General features: G+C 47.2%; 1 protein-coding gene across 1 annotated transcript in view; it reads right to left on the bottom strand.

Annotated features, from left to right (window-relative positions):
* The window catches only part of TNS2 (tensin 2), a 256747-nt gene extending 244440 nt beyond the window's left edge, over positions 1 to 12307 (bottom strand). Inside the window, exon 1 of the mRNA XM_073546168.1 lies at positions 12174 to 12307. Within this exon, the coding sequence (XP_073402269.1) occupies positions 12174 to 12248 (75 nt within the window). The 5' untranslated portion in view covers positions 12249 to 12307. The remainder of the gene's footprint in view (positions 1 to 12173) is intronic.
* Between the last annotated feature and the right edge of the window lie 8607 nt (positions 12308 to 20914).

Below are 20914 nucleotides of genomic sequence, written 5' to 3'. Positions count from 1 at the left end.
TCTTCGTAAGGTGCACCCCATCTCTAGCAAGTAGTCCATCGTATAAGTAGTTCACTCCATGATTTTTCCGATTTCCTCTTTTCAGCTGCAACGGCCAAAACCCAGTGATCGTTGAGCTCGCGGAGACTCTTCACTTATCCCAGAAGGCACTGGGAATATGCAAATGATCTCCTCAAGACTCTTCCCCTGGTTTTCCGATTTCCTCTTTTCAGCTGCAACGGCCAAAACCCAGTGATCGTTGAGCTCGCGGAGACTCTTCACTTATCCCAGAAGGCACTGGGAATATGCAAATGATCTCCTCAAGACTCTTCCCCTGGTTTTCCGATTTCCTCTTTTCAGCTGCAACGGCCAAAACCCAGTGATCGTTGAGCTCGCGGAGACTCTTCACTTCTCCCAGAAGGCACTGGGAATATGCAAATGATCTCCTCAAGACTCTTCCCCTGGTTTTCCGATTTCCTCTTTTCAGCTGCAACGGCCAAAACCCAGTGATCGTTGAGCTCGCGGAGACTCTTCACTTATCCCAGAAGGCACTGGGAATATGCAAATGATCTCCTCAAGACTCTTCCCCTGGTTTTCCGATTTCCTCTTTTCAGCTGCAACGGCCAAAACCCAGTGATCGTTGAGCTCGCGGAGACTCTTCACTTATCCCAGAAGGCACTGGGAATATGCAAATGATCTCCTCAAGACTCTTCCCCTGGTTTTCCGATTTCCTCTTTTCAGCTGCAACGGCCAAAACCCAGTGATCGTTGAGCTCGCGGAGACTCTTCACTTATCCCAGAAGGCACTGGGAATATGCAAATGATCTCCTCAAGACTCTTCCCCTGGTTTTCCGATTTCCTCTTTTCAGCTGCAACGGCCAAAACCCAGTGATCGTTGAGCTCGCGGAGACTCTTCACTTATCCCAGAAGGCACTGGGAATATGCAAATGATCTCCTCAAGACTCTTCCCCTGGTTTTCCGATTTCCTCTTTTCAGCTGCAACGGCCAAAACCCAGTGATCGTTGAGCTCGCGGAGACTCTTCACTTATCCCAGAAGGCACTGGGAATATGCAAATGATCTCCTCAAGACTCTTCCCCTGGTTTTCCGATTTCCTCTTTTCAGCTGCAACGGCCAAAACCCAGTGATCGTTGAGCTCGCGGAGACTCTTCACTTCTCCCAGAAGGCACTGGGAATATGCAAATGATCTCCTCAAGACTCTTCCCCTGGTTTTCCGATTTCCTCTTTTCAGCTGCAACGGCCAAAACCCAGTGATCGTTGAGCTCGCGGAGACTCTTCACTTATCCCAGAAGGCACTGGGAATATGCAAATGATCTCCTCAAGACTCTTCCCCTGGTTTTCCGATTTCCTCTTTTCAGCTGCAACGGCCAAAACCCAGTGATCGTTGAGCTCGCGGAGACTCTTCACTTATCCCAGAAGGCACTGGGAATATGCAAATGATCTCCTCAAGACTCTTCCCCTGGTTTTCCGATTTCCTCTTTTCAGCTGCAACGGCCAAAACCCAGTGATCGTTGAGCTCGCGGAGACTCTTCACTTATCCCAGAAGGCACTGGGAATATGCAAATGATCTCCTCAAGACTCTTCCCCTGGTTTGTACTTGGTTCATGATGTCATTGTGAGTACTTGGTTCATGATGTCACTGTGTGTACTTGGTTCATGATGTCATTGTGAGCACTTGGTTCATGATGTCACTGTGTACTTGGTTCCTGATGTCACTCTGTGTACTTGGTTCATGATGTCATCGTGAGTACTTGGTTTGTAATGTCACTGTGTGCAGTTAGTTTGTTATGTCATCATCTCTACACAGCTGTTTGCTGGTCCCGAGAGGTAAGGGTCCACTTCTACTTCCAAAGCAGAATGAATTGTGCATTAAGATGAGCAGTTGGACTGCAAACGTCCCATGTTCTGATCTTGCACAGGGCCCTCTTCTGTCTGTGTTTGCTGCTGTTTAAGCTTTAACATGCTGAAAATTACATCAGCAATCGCCATTGAATACCAAACACCAGATAAAACACACAGTAAAAACATCGGGTCCCTAGTGATGAAGTGCAATGTATGGGAAGTGAAGAAAGAAATTACAGAACAGAAAATTTTGCACAGAAGACGTCGTACAAGTCCCATGGAGCTGAATCCAAAGCTTCACAAAACGTTCCACCACCATCACTTTGATCCCGTAGCTTTCTAATCATTTGACAACATAAAGTAACAGATATCTAATATATAAAGCTCAAAGTGTGTATGTATGTGTGTGTGTGTGTGTATGTTTGTATGTCCGGGATAGGCATCCGCACCGTTGCAGCTACAGCCACAAAATTTGGCACAGTCACACGTCTGGACCCCAAGAGCGTCCTAAGCTATGTTGTGAGGCGAAATTTTAACCCCGCGTGTTCCAATTCACCAAACAATTTTGCCCCTATCTACATACTGGGGGAAAAAGTGTGTGCGCGTCAAGCTCCGCCCCTCATTGTGATGTCACAATGCCCCTATTTGCATACTGGGGAAGCAGTGTGTGCGCGCCAAGCCCCGCCCCTCATTATGATGTCACAATGGTTGCCATGGCGACGCTGATGTCATCAAAGGTTGCAAGCCCCGCCGCCGCTCATTATGATGTCATAATGGTTGACTATGAGATGGAGGATGTGTGATGAGTATATGGGCACCGGACTATGGGATGGAGGATATGTATGATGGGTATATGGGAACGGCACTATGGGATGGAGGATATGTATATGGGTCCGGGACTATGGGATGGAGGATATGTATGATGGGTATATGGGAACGGGACTATGGGATGGAGGATGTGTGATGGGTAGGTATATGGGCACTGGACTATGGGATGGAGGATATGTATGACGGGTATATGGGCACGGGACTATGGGATGGCGGATATGTATATGGGTACGGGACTATTGTCACGGGGGCTTAGTTCAACTAAGGCTGAAATACCCGGGGCCCCTATGGTGTCCCTTTTACTAGGGGAAACCCTGTCTGACCCTCAACCCAGGGTTTTTGCTGAAGGTGCAAATGCCTGAGCCTCCGACCTTTCCTTATCTCCTGCTCAGCCCTGCACTTAACCCTCCACCCAGTGAGGAGTCACACCACCAAAGCTCCCACACAAATAATGACAGACAGGGAGAACTTAAACTGCACTGCGCCGCACACACACAGGAATAAACAGTAATGTGAACAGGGCACAACTAAACACAAATATGGGAAGGAGAAAGGATAACAACGGATCATACGACACCAGATATGAATCTCTCTCTCTTGAACACCTCCACTCCAGACCGGAACCACTTGGTATGAAACACAAGCTATAATCGGCGACGCCCATATGCCAGTATGACTATTTAAAGACCGTGGGCGTGACTAACCTTCCAACCTGGTCTCCAGCTGGATTAACCCCCGAGAGCCTGAAGATCAAACCGGCGCCACTGAGGCTATAGTGGCTGGAGGTGGAACTACCTCTGCCTGCCGGATGCTGTGGTGTGAACAGCGTCCGACATGACAGTACCCCGTCTTCTACGAGGGACCCCAGGGCCCTCAAGACTCATAGGACCCGGCTTGTCCGGATGACGACGGTGAAAAGAACTGACCAGCCGATCCGCATGTATGTCTGAGGCTGGAACCCAAGACCTCTCCTCTGGACCATACCCCCGCCAGTGCACCAAATACTGAAGAGTACGGCGTACTACTCGAGAGTCCACCACCTTGGCGACCTCGAACTCTAACTCGCCATCCACCATGACTGGAGGTGGCATCGGCGTCGTGTCCACCAAGCCTACCACCTTTTTCAATAAAGCCCTGTGAAAAACGTTATGTATTCTGTACACCGCAGGAAGTTCCAACCGATAAGCCACTGGGTTAATGATGGCAGAAATCCTAAAAGGCCCAATAAACCTTGGACCCAGTTTTAAAGATGGGATTTTGAGTTTTATGTTCTTCGTAGCTAACCACACCCATTCACCCACACACAGGTCCGGACCTGGCACGCGTCTACTGTCAGCCACCCGTTTGTACCTGGCACTCATGCTCAACAAACGCTGTTTCACCCGCCTCCAGACTGATGACAATTGGGCTCCTAGCTGATCCTCCTCCGGGACACCCCCGGAGTCACCCTGACGTAAGGTACAAAACTGAGGATGTTGACCGTACACACAAAAGAATGGAGACTCTCCTGATGACTCTTGGCGGTGATTATTTAATGCGAATTCGGCCAGAGGAAGGAAAGTAGACCACTCCTCCTGGTTGTCGGACACAAAGCATCGTAAATACTGTTCTAGATTTTGGTTCATGCGCTCAGTTTGTCCATTAGACTGTGGATGAAACGCCGATGAATGTGACAACTTGATCCCCAACCTAGAGCAAAAAGCTTTCCAAAACCTCGCCACAAATTGCGTACCCCTATCAGATACTATGTCAGACGGTACTCCGTGGAGTCTGACCACCTCCTTCACAAATACCTGAGCCAACGTCTTAGCATTGGGCAAAGAGGACAACGCCACAAAATGCGCCATCTTTGAAAAACGGTCAACCACCACCAGGATGACCGTGTTCCCTGCCGAGGCTGGCAAGTCAGTGATAAAATCCATGGAGATTTCTGTCCATGGCCTATTGGGTACCCCCAGAGGCTGTAGCGTGCCAGCAGGACGGGTTCGGGGTGACTTAGCCCTAGCGCACGTGATGCAAGCTGCCACGTACGAGACCACGTCCTGCCGGATTTTGGGCCACCAGAAACGACGCGATACCAGCTCTAAGGTGCCCTTCACCCCTGGGTGACCAGCCAGTACCGAATCGTGGTGTTCCTTCAACACCTTAGGCCGAAGATGCAGGGGTACAGATGATTTGTTGGCGGGAAGTCCTGGTGGTACCTCCTCTTGGGCCTCGGCAATCTCCGCCTCTACCTCAGTCGTGAGAGCCGAGACCACTACCCCTTTCTGGAGGATGGGTACCGGCTCTTCCCGAGGTTCTCCCCCCGGAAAACACCTAGACAAAGCATCCGCCTTGGTGTTTTTAGCCCCGGGACGGTACGTCACAAGAAAATTGAAACGAGTAAAAAACAATGCCCAGCGAGCCTGCCTAGGAGACAGACGCTTGGCCGACTCCAGGTAGAGCAGATTCTTATGGTCGGTGATAACTGTGACCTGGTGAGCCGCCCCCTCCAAGAAGTGTCGCCATTCCTCAAAAGCCAGTTTGATGGCCAACAACTCCCTGTTGCCGATATCATAATTCCGTTCGGCCGGCGACAGCTTCTTGGAGAAGTAGGCGCATGGATGCATCTCGCTCAAGGACGAGCCTTGAGACAGTACTGCCCCCACTCCCACCTCCGACGCATCAACCTCTACCACAAAAGGTTTCGACACGTCTGGTTGCACCAGAATGGGGGCTGAAGCAAAACTATTCTTCAGACGCTCAAATGCACGTATAGCCACCTCAGGCCAGTTCGCCAGATCGGCACCCTTCTTTGTCATGTCCGTGAGCGGTTTGGCGACAGTCGAAAAGTGTTTTATAAATTTCCTATAATAATTCGCAAACCCAAGGAACCGCTGGAGTGCTTTCAGACTCTCCGGCCTCTCCCATTGCAACACCGCTTGCACCTTAGCGGTGTCCATTTTAAAACCGGCTGCGGACACAATATATCCCAAAAAGGGCAACTCCTGGACAAAAAATAAACATTTTTCCAGCTTAGCATAGAGCTGGTTCTCCCGGAGCAACTGTAACACCTGCCTAACATGCTCCAAATGAGTGTCCCGATCGCTAGAATAAATGAGGATATCATCCAGGTATACAATCACAAATCTCCCCAGGACATGAGCAAATACATCATTAATAAAATGTTGGAAAATGGCAGGCGCGGTGGTCAACCCAAACGGCATAACCAGACTCTCAAAATGACCCTCAGGAGTGTTAAACGCCGTCTTCCACTCATCCCCCTGACGGACCCTTATGAGGTTATACGCCCCCCTGAGGTCCAGCTTGGAAAACCATTTCGCCCCCGCTACCTGGTTGAACAAATCCGGGATCAACGGCATTGGGTAGGGATCACGGATAGTAATCGGGTTTAACTCTCGGAAATCCAGACACGGGCGTAACCCCCCATCTTTCTTCTTAATGAAGAAAAACCCCGCGGCTACAGGCGAGGACGAAGGCCGGATGTGACCTTTGCTCAGACTCTCCGCGATGTAGTCTTTCAGAGCTTGTCTCTCAGGACCAGAAATATTAAACATCCTGGCCTTAGGTAATTTGGCCCCGGGTTTTAACCTAATAGCACAGTCATAGGCTCTATGTGGAGGCAGTTCTGAGCAACCCTTCTCAGAGAAAACATCCGCGAAATCCTGCAAAGCCTCCGGCAGGCTGGGCGTCACGGCGGACACACATATGGCCAAGCAATTGTCTTGGCAGAAACCACTCCATTGTACTATGTCCTGAGTTTTCCAATCAATTACCGGGTTGTGCCTGGACAGCCATGGAAAACCCAGGACCATTTGAGCTGGGAGATTACGGAGGACCCTACATGTAACCGACTCAGAATGTAGGACCCCAATGTGGAGTTTCACCTCTGCCACAAACTCAGTAATCTCCCCTTGAGGGAGGGGAACAGCATTAATGGTCACCACCTGTATGGGGTGAGGAAGTTTTTCGATCTTAAACCCGGCGGTGTGTGCAAACTCCTCATCTATGAGATTGGTGGCGGAACCGCTATCCACAAACACTGATATAGGTAGCTCTCTGCCGGCGATAATAACCTTGGCAGGGAGCATACATTGAGATACCATCATGGAGGATATGCATACGCTCAGTTGGGTCTCCTCCATACCCTCTGAGCTTAACAGTTTTCCGCCGGTGTGACCCTCTTAGGTAGTACCGGGCAAATGTTAACATAATGACCTCCTTTACCACAGTAGAAACATGCTCCGGGCTTCCGGAATCCCGGAGCGCGAGGCTGAACCTGTGCCACGCCAGCAATCTGCATAGGTTCAGGAGACTCATCTACTTCAACCACACCTGCACCTCTGTTTTCCCCCAGAGGTAGCGTCTCCTGTGCCCCCTGACGAAAACGGCGATCAATACGTATCACCAAACTCATGGCAGACTCCAATGATGCCGGAGTCTCATACATCAGGAGGGCTTGTTTCACCCTCCCTGATACCCCATGAATAAACTGGCTCCGCAGTGCTGGGTCATTCCACTGTGTGTCTACAGCCCAGCGGCGAAATTCCGAACAATAGTCTTCTGCCAAGCGCTCCCCCTGGCGGAGGGCGCGGATTTTAGATTCCGCTAGAGCCAGTCGGTCAGGGTCATCGTAAATGAGCCCGAGGGCAGAAAAAACATTATCGACCGAATGAAATGTAGCAGAGTCAGCTGGTAAGGAAAATGCCCATGCTTGGGGGTCACCACTCAGTAATGACAACACCAGCCCTACTCGCTGGGCCTCATTACCTGAGGATATTGGCCGCATGCGGAAGTATAATTTGCAGGCCTCCCGAAATACGACAAATTTGCTGCGATCGCCTGAAAATCGTTCTGGCAGCGGAAACTTCGGCTCTGCACCGATACCTGCAGATGCCGTTTGCACCTTTGCTACTACCAGGCCCTGCTGCTGAACTGCCCCTTTCAACTCGGAGACCTGTATGGACAGCGCCGCCAACTGGCGGGTTATGGAATCTAATGGATCCATGGACTCCTGAAAAAATGTGGGCCGATTATAATGTCACGGGGGCTTAGTTCAACTAAGGCTGAAATACCCGGGGCCCCTGTGGTGTCCCTTTTACTAGGGGAAACCCTGTCTGACCCTCAACCCAGGGTTTTTGCTGAAGGTGCAAATGCCTGAGCCTCCGACCTTTCCTTATCTCTTGCTCAGCTCTGCACTTAACCCTCCACCCTCCACCCAGTGAGGAGTCACACCACCAAAGCTCCCACACAAATAATGACAGACAGGGAGAACTTAAACTGCACTGCGCCGCACACACACAGGAATAAACAGTAATGTGAACAGGGCACAACTAAACACAAATATGGGAAGGAGAAAGGATAACGACGGATCATACGACACCAGATATGAATATCTCTCTCTTGAACACCTCCACTCCAGACCGGAACCACTTGGTATGAAACACAAGCTATAATCGGCGACGCCCATATGCCAGTATGACTATTTAAAGACCGTGGGCGTGACTAACCTTCCAACCTGGTCTCCAGCAGGATTAACCCCCGAGAGCCTGAAGATCAAACCGGCGCCACTGAGGCTATAGTGGCTGGAGGTGGAACTACCTCTGCCTGCCGGATGCTGTGGTGTGAACAGCGTCCGACATGACAACTATGGGATGGAAGATGTGTGATGGGTATATGGGCACTGGACTATGGAATAGAGGATATGTTTGACGGGTATATGGGCACGGGACTATGGGATGGTGGATATGTATATGGGCACGGGATTATGGGATGGAGGATGTGTGATGGGTATACGGGCACTGGACTATAGGATGGAGGATATGTATGACGGGTATATGGGCACGGGACTATGAGATGGCGGATATGTATGATGGGTATATGGGCACTCGATTATGGGATGGAGGATATGTATGATGGGTATATGGGCACGGGACTATGAGATGAAGGATGTGTGATGGGTATATGGGCACTGGACTATGGGATGGCGAATATGTATGATGGGTATATGGGCATGGGACTATGGGATGGAGAATATGTATGATGGGTATATGGGCATGGGACTATGGGATGGAGAATATGTATGATGGGTATATGGGCATGGGACTATGGGATGGAGGATGTGTGATGGGTATATGGGCACTCAACTTTGGGATGGAGGATATGTATGATGGGTATATGGGCACGGGCCTATGGGATCGTGGATATGTATGATGGGTATATGGGCACGGGACTATGGGATGGAGGATAATTATAATTTTCTATAACTAACCACAGTTAGTTACTATGCCCGGGCAGCGCCGGGCTCTTCAGCTAGTTTTTTCTAAAACCCAAGAGAAAATCAAAATCACTGCAAATAATAAAGCGACTATCTGCGTGTCCTGCATTCAATCAGAAGTGTCACATTAACACTATGAAGACCTAGTGAAGTGGTCAAAATCTCTAACAGATGATCTGCAGATCCGAGGAAGACATTACCATACACCGAGCCCTTGGTCCCTACAGCAGCATCCTCCTGTGGTTTTATCAACTACATGGATACGCCATCACGTGATAACATCATGCTACCAATGGATGCTGCGTTAGCTGGTGACAAACTGGTAAATTGCCTAAGGCTAAGTTCACACATTGCGGATCTCCCGCGGAAGTTACTGCAAGAATTCTGGAATTCCATTCCGCGGGAAAATCGCATTTTAAATTCCTGTGGAACAACTAGCGTTTTGCAAGCGATCTGTAGCATCCCTTGGAGAACTGATTGACAGGTTGGTCACACTCGTCAAATATAGTGTTTGACTAGTGCAGCCAACTTTTTACTATTGAGGCTGCCTATGCGGCATCAGTAGTAAAAGATCTAATGTTAAAAATAATTTAAAAAATTGAAAATCGGGTTATATTCACCTTCCGATGTCCCGCGCAGTGTCCCCAGGCCTCCGCGATGCTCCGACAGGTCCCATTCCCAGTGATGCATTGCGGCAATGACCTTTGATGACGTCGCGGTCTCGCGAGACCGCTACAGCATCGTGGGACGCGACGTCAGCAAAGGTCATTGCAATGCATTACTGGGAACGGGAGCTGCCGCGTGTATCGCTGAAGCCTGGGGACGCTGCGCGGGACGCCGGAAGGTGAATATAACCCGATTTTTTTATTTTAATTCTATTTTTTAGAGGATATGGTACCCAGAGCCCGGAGGACAGTCTCCTCTCCTCCGGACCGTGGGTACCATCCGCAAATGTTCTGCTTACTTTTCGCATTGTTGGGTACAGCCACATGCAGAAAGTAAGCAGAACAATGCATTTCTATGTGGGTGGAATCGCCGCGATTCCGCAAATTAATGAGCATGCTGCGGATTTTTCCGCGATGCGATTCCGCCGTGGACAATCCGCAGCATTAGCACAGCATTGCGGAATCCCATAGGAATGCATGGGATGCTGTTTTTTTCCTTTTCGCGGCAAAATCGCGCGGTAAAAACCACTGCGAAAACGCAAAAAAAGTGACGTGTGAACGCAGCCTAAGGCTCAAGTATATTCAAGAACTGGACTCATCGAACCAACCTGAAAATAGAGCATTTAAAGGTGAAACGACCTGAACCAATGGTCTCTTCCACCAATCCCATCAAAGTCCTAGACCACCAGGGATGTTACAGTTACCCACTTCTGTACTTAGGCATTGCATGTCAGTTTTATTGGGGTATTCAATAGTACTACTGAGTGGGAAATATATGGTGATGGCGTGAGGGCACTACAGTATATATTAGTATTATTGAGTAGTCATAACATATTATTCGGTATATACAGCTGTACTAGAGTATGAACGTGGACTAACTTTTTATAAACCCCACCCTTGCAGATTTGCAGATTGCTTCATGTAGTAAAGGGTTAACACAAACTATTACGAGTATATATGAATATGAGTAAATTATTTTTAGTATTATTGCTCATATCGCCTAAATTATCACCTGTCACCATCTAAAAATGAGAGAACAATAGCGATCGCATCAGTTACGCAATGAAGAGATGCCAAAAGGAGAAGACACTAGAGCCCAGCTCCCGAAATGTGCTAACAACCTCCTGCACATCCCAGGGGCTGTCAGTGCACAACCCGGCGCAGCGGAGACAGAGCATCATCCATAGCATCATCCAAAGCCAGCACCTGGCCTCCAATGGCTCCAATGTATTAATGACACCTAATGAAGATTCGAGCAACCATCATTCATCTGATGCAAAACGCGTCAGTAGTTTTATGTTTCACTTGTATGGATCCTAAATAGATGCTACAGGTTGTTTTTTTTCTACTGGAAGCTTCGGAATTACGGATGTTGAAACCATTTAACCTGTGTAACAATGTGCACCGCGCCGTATACTGATGTAGCAGAGCTGAATGTCAAATAACTGTTCTCTTTATATACTCAGCTTATTACATACTACTCCTAAGATGAGCAGCGTGGAAACATATACATGTATAGCATTATATATATGATCTCTCTGTGTATATATATATATAGATAATCTATATAGATATCCACTCTATATATTTATTAATGATAAATATAAATCATCTATATAGATACACACACTGACACTGGCTCACATATACTGTATATATCTATACACACACTGATCCACATATATATATATACACACATACATATATATACACACTGATACACACACACATACATATATGTACACACTGATACACACACACATATATATATATACATACACACACTGACACTTGCACACACACTAACACTTGCACACATACATACACACAGATACATATATATACACACTGATACACACACACACATATATATATACATACACACACACTGACACACATATATATACACACACACTGACACACATATATATACACACACACTGACACACATATATATATACACACACTGACACTTGCACACATACACACACACACATACATATATATACATACACTGACACTCACACATACATATATATATACACACTGACACTTGCACACATACATATATATATACACACTGATACACATATATATATATACACACACTGACACACATATATACCGTATACACACACACTGACACTTGCACACATACATACACACACATACATATATATATACACACTGACACACATATATATATATACACACACACACTGACACACATATATATATATATACACACACTGACACACATATATATACACACACACTGACACACATATATATATATACACACACTGACACACATATACACACACACTGACACACATATATATACACACACACTGACACTTGCACACACACTGACACACACATATATATATATATATATATACATACACTGACACTCACACATACAGTATATATACACACACTGACACTTGCACACATAGATACACACACACACTGACACACACGCACTTATTGCCAAGTAGCAGAACTTCTCCCGTTTTTCAGCACTGAGCAGGTACCATTCGCAGCTCTTCCCGGCAGTGTACCTCAGTCAGGCGCATTGTCCTCCTGGCACGTCCGGTCCCCTGTCCCTCCAGAGCACAACTCCCCGCACAGCCCATACAGGACACATAAGCTGCCACCGCGCCGCACAGAGGACACAGCAGAGCCCGTGTGCTGCCGCCGCTGCTGCGGGGTGCAGAGCTCCTCCTGGGGGCGGTTAGTACAGTCACCTCATTACTGATGCAGCCTGGTGTGAGGAGAGTGCTGCAGCAGATGTGCCCGGCATTAGGCTGCTGCTGACACATATATCCCGGGAAGGCGCTGTGCTGATCAGGCAATGAGGGAATCTGGATGGAGACCTGTCAGTGGTGTGAATGAGGCAGGGATGATTTTGTCATTGTGGTCTCATGCACACAACTGACTATATCGGACGAGTGCCATCCCTGGTAGGCCACGTGCACACGGTCAGTATTTGGTGACTTTTTTTACCTCAGTATTTATAAGCCAAAACCAGGAGTGGAACACTCAGAGGAAAAGTATAACAGAAACCCGACCCCACTTCTGGATTTATCACCCACTCCTGGTTTTGGCTTACAGATACAGAGGGAAAATATTGACCAAATACTGAACGTGTGAACGTGGCCTAGATGTTCAGATTAATGAGGTTATGTCACTAAATGACCAACACATGATGAACTCCCTGAGTGGCACCTTTTCCATGATGAAGTCATTGCGCCACTTGCGCCATTCGGCAGGCTTCAGGAGAGAACAGGCGCCACTTATCTGTGGTTTTTTTTTATATCCCTGCAGCTAATGAGTAAGGAGTGTTGGGCACCGACACAATCAGTGATTAAAGGGAATCTGTCACCCTTTTTCTCGGCTTGCAGCTGCCGGCATAGACATCGGGGGCTTATCTACAGCAGTCTGTAATGCATTCTGTAATGCTGTAGATAAGTCTCCGATGTAACCTGAAAAGAAGAAAAACACGTTATATTATACTCACCGGGGGGCGGTCCGGTCCGGTGGGCGTTGCAGTCCCGTCCGACGCCTCCCTTCTTCATGCGATGACGTCCTCTCCCGTCCTGAAATGGCTGCGGCGCAGGCGCATTGCTCTGCCCTGTTGAGGGCAGAGCAGAATTCTGCAGTGCGCAGGCTTTGGGAGAGGTCCGGCGCCTGCGCACTGCAGAATTCTGCTTTGTCCTCAACAGGGCAGAGCAATGCGCCTGCGCCGCAGCCATTTCAGGACGGGAGAAGAGGACGTCATCACATGAAGAAGGGAGGCGTCGGACGGGACTGCAACGCCCACCGGACCGGACCGCCCACCCTGGTGGGTATAATATAACGTGTTTTTCTTATCTTTCAGGTTACATCGGAGGCTTATCTACAGCATTACAGAATGCATTACAGAATGCTGTAGATAAGCCCCCGATGTCTATGCCGGCAGCTGCAAGCCGAAAGGGGAAACCTGCCGACAGATTCCCTTTAAACGGGGGAGGCTTAGTGGCGAATTATATATTAAAGGGAATCTGTCGGCAGGTTTCCCCTTCAGGCTGCCATCACCTTGTATGCGTCTTACTGCACAGACGTACATGCAGCTCGGGACTTTTATGAAAAAATGTCAAAGATGTGCAGCACTACTGTGAGTATATAGAGGAGTTGTAGGGATGTGCATTAACATGCCATATAAGCCTGTGACAGCAGTACCTAAAGGGAAAAACCTGCAGACAGGAGCTGCATGGTCATAGTTAGTGGCAAAGCGTTGCGGCTTTTTAACGTTTTTGCGTGTTTTTTCGCTGCAAAAACGAAAACGCTGCAAAAACGCTTGCACAACACAACCCATTGTATTCTATGGCATTCCGCACATGCTGTGCTAATGCTGCGTATTTTTCCACAGCGGACTCGCATCGCGGAAAAATACGCAGTATGCTCATTCTTTTTGAGGAATCGCGGGGATTCCGCACACACAGGAATGCATTGTTCTGCTTACTTTCCAAAGTAAGCGGAAAATGTGCGGATGGTACCCACGGGCCCTGAGTACCATATCCCTGTTAAAAAAAAGAATTAAAATAAAAAATCGGGATATTCTCACCTTCAGGCGTCCCCCGCAGCGTTCCCCGGCCTCAGCAATGCTCCCGGCAAATCCCGTTCTCAGTGATGCCTTGCGACAATGACCTGTGATGATGTAGCGGTCTCGCGAGATGCTACGTCATCTGGGGTCATTGTCGCAAGTCATTGCTGGGAATGGGACTTGCCGGGAGCATTGCTGAGGCCGGGGAACTCTGCGGGGGACGCCTGAAGGTGAGAATATCCCGATTTTTTATTTTTTTATTATTATTTTTAACATTATATCTTTTTACTATTGATGCCGCATAGGCAGCCTCAATAGTAAAAAGTTAGTCACACTTGTCAAACACTATGTTTGACGAGTGTGACCAACCCGTCAATCAGTTTTCCAAGCGATGCCACAGATCGCTTGGAAAACGCCAGCATTCTGCAAGCTAATTACGCTTGCAAACCGCTAGTTTTTCACGGGAATTCTGCATGTGGATTTCTCGCAATTTTCCCACGGCAGGGAGTTGTGGAATTGCCGCGGAAATTGCGCACATAGCCTAAAGGTGTATATGTGTACATGTGATCTTGGTATTTAGGGTAAAATCATCCAGTATTAATGGGATTGAATTGAAAATCCTTCTAACCTGCAGTTGGCCAGTGGCACTGAGATTTTCATGCTTCAATCATGAACTGTTTGGTATGTGGGCAGGGATTTGCTCACATTTTGTGCAGAGATTTGATCACATTTTAGGCAGGGATTTTGGTCTCATTTTGGGCAGGGATTTGGTCTCATTTTGGGCAGGGATTTGGTCACATTTTGAAGAGGTATTTGGTCACATTTGAGCAGGGAATTGTTCACATTTAGGACAGGGATTAGGTCTCATTTTGGGCAGGGATTTGGTCACATTTTGAAGAGAGATTTGGTCACATTTTGAGCAGGGATTTGGTCACATTTAGGACAGGGATTTGGTCTCATTTGTGCAGGGATATGGTCATATTTTGGGGAGGGATTTGGTCACATTTTGGGCAGGCATTTGGTCACATTTTGGGCAGGGATTTGGTCACATTGTAATGATCAGAGGTCCGTATAAGATCCAGTGGGTCACAAACCGAGACTGAGGCAGAAATCCCAAAAGTCTTTTTACTCAAACAGCAGATAAAGTAGAAATTAGTATATGGAAGAAACAGATTGAATACCCTTATCCAGTACACTCACTCAGCCGGAGCTGAAATCACTATGCCAATCCAAGGTTCCCTGAAGAGTGTATTACACAGGGATTTGAAATAAATTTACCTATCAGAAAGGTCAATTCAGGTACTCAGAGAACTGGTGTAAATTGAATGTAGTGATATCAAGGGACCCCCTGGAATGGCACTCTGAGTATAACCTACACAAATCTACAATAACAATACATATAAATATAATACAAAGGTTCTTAAGCGCTCCAGCTAGGGATACCCGGGTATCTATTACTATGGTACATTTGTTGTGAGGTGAGTCTCCTCTCAGGCATATAGATTGCATGGGCTGCAGCCAGTACCCAAATCTTCGTCGCCAATCAGTTTCAGCAACACAAGGTTCCTTGTCTTGTCGGCCTCCTGTAGTCCTCACAAATTCTAGAAGCAAGAAGCCTGTTTCTGTATAAAATGTCTATCCAATATTGTGTCTCAGCTCATCACAACAGGGCCTCCACAGAGCTCCACAGTCACACAGCTCTCAGGACTGCTCAGTCTTTGTTCCACAGCAAGGTCTCAGGCTCCCAAGATGAAGGGTTGCAGTACACAGTGTCTTACAGCGTTCAGTCTCTTTGCTTCTCACAAGCTGCTCCACACACATTGTCTCTCAGGGCAGTCTCTCTTCCTCTTCTGGAAGCTTCCCTTACAGCTCTAGACAGCCGACACTAGGCCCCACCCCGCAGCAGACACAGATTCCCCGGCACTCGCAGCACCTGCTCTTAGCTGCAGCAGGCAAACACCACAGGGTCCTTGTGCTCTCCTGGTGTAATCACAGTTCACCCTCTTACAACATTTTGGGCAGGGATTTGGTCACATTTTGGGCAGGGATTTGGTCTCATTTTGGGCAGGGATTTGGTCTCATTTTGGGCAGGGATTTGGTCACATTTTGGGCAGGGATATGGTCACATTTTGGGCAGGGATTTGGTCACATTTGATGCAGAGATGTGATCACATTTTGGGCAGGGATTTGGTCACATTTTAGGCAGAGATTTGGTCACATTTTGGGCAGTGATTTGGTCACATTTTGGGCAGGGATTTGGTCTCATTTTGGGCAGGGATTTGGTCACATTTTGGGCAGGGATATGGTCACATTTTGGGCAGGGATTTGGTCACATTTGATGCAGAGATGTGATCACATTTTGGGCAGGGATTTGGTCACATTTTAGGCAGAGATTTGGTTTCATTTTGGGCAGGGATTTGGTCACCTTTTGCAGTTGGTCAGCATTATTTTACCTCCAACTGTAAGCTACTTTAGGTGCAAGTGGCTCTCAGTGTGGTGCCAGCACCCATGCTTCACATAAAGGAGCCAGCACTTTGCACTGGCTTGTTTGCCAACCACCCATCACTAGTCTGGACTGTTCAGGGCTCTGGCAGTTGGTAACTTATCATCTATTCTGTGGAAAGGTGAAAAGTTGTTATAGGTGCCAACCACTTAAAAGGGGTAGTCAGACGTGTAAACACAAATTAAATTTTCATTCTAAGGCTATGTGCGCATGTTGCGTATTTGCTTACAGAAATTTCTGCCAGGTTTCTGCATCTCTTGGCAGAAAAATGAAGTGGAAAATCTGCGCGTTTTTGTTGTGTTATTGATGCGTTTTTTCATGCATTTTTGTAAGCTAAATAAAGATATATTATTAAAAAAAGTGATGTCATTTCCTTGTTCAACCTCTATTTTTTCATTCTCCATTGAAGACCATAATATGATTAACATACCATGTTCAAATCTATAATGTTTACGCACACAAAACAAATATAAGTGGATATATATATCTCCATATATAAAGCTGAGTGTATGTATGTGTGTGTGTATATACTAAGCACCGCCCACTCCACATGCCCACTCCGCATAGCCACACTCACTCCACACGCAAAGCCCAGTCCACACGATCCACGTTGTTAGTGCACACAGGCGGTGATACATTCACCTCAAAAACCACCCTGCAAAACTCATCGGCTGCGACGTCCCAGCCGCTGCGAGCTACAATCAAGGTCGCCACCTTCAGAGTATCAGTGTGTGGCAGGCACAGGCCACATCTAGCTTCGTCGTGTCTAGAATGGAGTTGCTCCTGTGAGGCATGACGTCAAGGGAAAGGGAGGAGACTCAAGGATTACACCGCTGTGCTCATAACAGGAAGTTGCTTTGCATGTGTGAGGGGAAGAGAGGAGTGAGGTGAAAATGAGAGGAGTGAGGTGAAAATGAGAGGAGTGACAGGAAAATGAGAGGAGTGAGATGAAAATGAGAGGAGTGAGGGGGAAAATGAGAGGTGTGAGGTGAAAATGAGAGGAGTGAGATGAAAATGAGAGGAGTGAAGGGGAAAATGAGAGGAGTGAGGGGGAAAATGAGAGGTGTGAGGTGAAAATGAGAGGAGTGAGATGAAAATGAGAGGAGTGAGGGGGAAAATGAGAGGTGTGAGGGGGAAAATGAGAGGTGTGAGGAGAAAATAGTGGACTGAGGGGGAAAATGAGAGGTGTGAGGTGAAAATGAGAGGAGTGAGATGAAAATGAGAGGAGATGAAAATGAGAGGAGTGAGATGAAAATGAGAGGAGATGAAAATGAGAGGAGTGAGATGAAAATGAGAGGAGTGAGATGAAAATGAGAGGAGTGAGGTGAAAATGAGAGGAGTGAGGTGAAAATGAGAGGAGTGAGATGAAAATGAGAGGAGTGAGATGAAAATGAGAGGAGTGAGATGAAAATGAGAGGAGTGAGATGAAAATGAGAGGTGTGAGGGGGAAAATGAGAGGTGTGAGGGGAAAATAGTGGACTGAGGGGAAAATGAGAGGTGTGAGGTGAAAATGAGAGGCGTAAGATGAAAATGAGAGGTGTGAGGGGGAAAATGAGAGGAGTGAGGTGAAAATGAGAGGAGTGAGATGAAAATGAGAGGTGTGAAGGGGAAAATGAGAGGTGTGAAGGGGAAAATGAGAGGTGTGAGGGGGAAAATGAGAGGAGTGAGATGAAAATGAGAGGAGTGAGGGGGGAAAATGAGAGGAGTGAGGAGAAAATGAGAGGAGTGAGATGAAAATGAGAGGAGTGAGATGAAAATGAGAGGTGCGAGGGGAAAATAGTGGACTGAGGGGAAAATGAGAGGTGTGAGGTGAAAATGAGAGGAGTGAGATGAAAATGAGAGGAGTGAGATGAAAATGAGAGGTGTGAGGGGGAAAATGAGAGGTGTGAGGGGAAAATAGTGGACTGAGGGGAAAATGAGAGGTATGAGGTGAAAATCAGAGGAGTAAGATGAAAATGAGAGGTGTGAGGGGGAAAATGAGAGGAGTGAGGTGAAAATGAGAGGTGTGAGGGGGAAAATGAGAGGTGTGAGGGGGAAAATGAGAGGAGTGAGATGAAAATGAGAGGAGTGAGATGAAAATGAGAGGTGTGAAGGGGAAAATGAGAGGTGTGAGGGGGAAAATGAGAGGAGTGAGATGAAAATGAGAGGAGTGAGGGGGGAAAATGAGAGGAGTGAGGAGAAAATGAGAGGAGTGAGATGAAAATGAGAGGAGTGAGATGAAAATGAGTGGAGTGAGATGAAAATGAGAGGTGCGAGGGGGAAAATGAGAGGTGTGAGGGGAAAATAGTGGACTGAGGGGAAAATGAGACGTGTGAGGGGGAAAATGAGAGGAGTGAGGTGAAAATGAGAGGTGTGAGGGGGAAAATGAGAGGAGTGAGATGAAAATGAGAGGAGTGAGGGGGAAAATGAGAGGTGTGAGGTGAAAATGAGAGGAGTGAGATGAAAATGAGAGGAGTGAAGGGGAAAATGAGAGGAGTGAGGGGGAAAATGAGAGGTGTGAGGTGAAAATGAGAGGAGTGAGATGAAAATGAGAGGAGTGAGGGGGAAAATGAGAGGTGTGAGGGGGGAAAATGAGAGGTGTGAGGAGAAAATAGTGGACTGAGGGGAAAATGAGAGGTGTGAGGTGAAAATGAGAGGAGTGAGATGAAAATGAGAGGAGATGAAAATGAGAGGAGTGAGATGAAAATGAGAGGAGTGAGATGAAAATGAGAGGAGATGAAAATGAGAGGAGTGAGATGAAAATGAGAGGAGTGAGGTGAAAATGAGAGGAGTGAGGTGAAAATGAGAGGAGTGAGATGAAAATGAGAGGAGTGAGATGAAAATGAGAGGTGTGAGGGGGAAAATGAGAGGTGTGAGGGGAAAATAGTGGACTGAGGGGAAAATGAGAGGTGTGAGGTGAAAATGAGAGGCGTAAGATGAAAATGAGAGGTGTGAGGGGGAAAATGAGAGGAGTGAGGTGAAAATGAGAGGAGTGAGATGAAAATGAGAGGTGTGAAGGGGAAAATGAGAGGTGTGAGGGGGAAAATGAGAGGAGTGAGATGAAAATGAGAGGAGTGAGGGGGGAAAATGAGAGGAGTGAGGAGAAAATGAGAGGAGTGAGATGAAAATGAGAGGAGTGAGATGAAAATGAGAGGAGTGAGATGAAAATGAGAGGTGCGAGGGGAAAATAGTGGACTGAGGGGAAAATGAGAGGTGTGAGGTGAAAATGAGGAGTGAGATGAAAATGAGAGGAGTGAGATGAAAATGAGAGGAGTGAGATGAAAATGAGAGGTGTGAGGGGGAAAATGAGAGGTGTGAGGGGAAAATAGTGGACTGGGGAAAATGAGAGGAGTGAGGTGAAAATGAGAGGTGTGAGGGGGAAAATGAGAGGTGTGAGGGGGAAAATGAGAGGAGTGAGATGAAAATGAGAGGAGTGAGATGAAAATGAGAGGTGTGAAGGGGAAAATGAGAGGTGTGAGGGGGAAAATGAGAGGAGTGAGATGAAAATGAGAGGAGTGAGGGGGGAAAATGAGAGGAGTGAGGAGAAAATGAGAGGAGTGAGATGAAAATGAGAGGAGTGAGATGAAAATGAGTGGAGTGAGATGAAAATGAGAGGTGCGAGGGGGAAAATGAGAGGTGTGAGGGGAAAATAGTGGACTGAGGGGAAAATGAGACGTGTGAGGGGGAAAATGAGAGGAGTGAGGTGAAAATGAGAGGTGTGAGGGGGAAAATGAGAGGAGTGAGGTGAAAATGAGAGGAGTGAGATGAAAATGAGAGGAGTGAGGGGGAAAATGAGAGGTGTGAGGTGAAAATGAGAGGAGTGAGATGAAAATGAGAGGAGTGAAGGGGAAAATGAGAGGAGTGAGGGGGAAAATGAGAGGAGTGAGGGGGAAAATGAGAGGTGTGAGGTGAAAATGAGAGGAGTGAGATGAAAATGAGAGGAGTGAAGGGGAAAATGAGAGGAGTGAGGGGGAAAATGAGAGGAGTGAGGGGGAAAATGAGAGGTGTGAGGTGAAAATGAGAGGAGTGAGATGAAAATTAGAGGAGTGAGGGGGAAAATGAGAGGTGTGAGGGGGAAAATGAGAGGTGTGAGGAGAAAATAGTGGACTGAGGGGAAAATGAGAGGTGTGAGGTGAAAATGAGAGGAGTGAGATGAAAATGAGAGGAGATGAAAATGAGAGGAGATGAAAATGAGAGGAGTGAGATGAAAATGAGAGGAGATGAAAATGAGAGGA

Source organism: Dendrobates tinctorius, unplaced genomic scaffold (genome assembly GCF_039654945.1).
Source record: "Dendrobates tinctorius isolate UK_male_01 unplaced genomic scaffold, ASM3965494v1 ptg000145l, whole genome shotgun sequence".
In the NCBI taxonomy this organism is placed as follows: Eukaryota; Metazoa; Chordata; class Amphibia; order Anura; family Dendrobatidae; genus Dendrobates; species Dendrobates tinctorius.
Note: the sequence above shows the minus strand (reverse complement) of the source record. Positions and strands in the feature narration are given on the sequence as shown.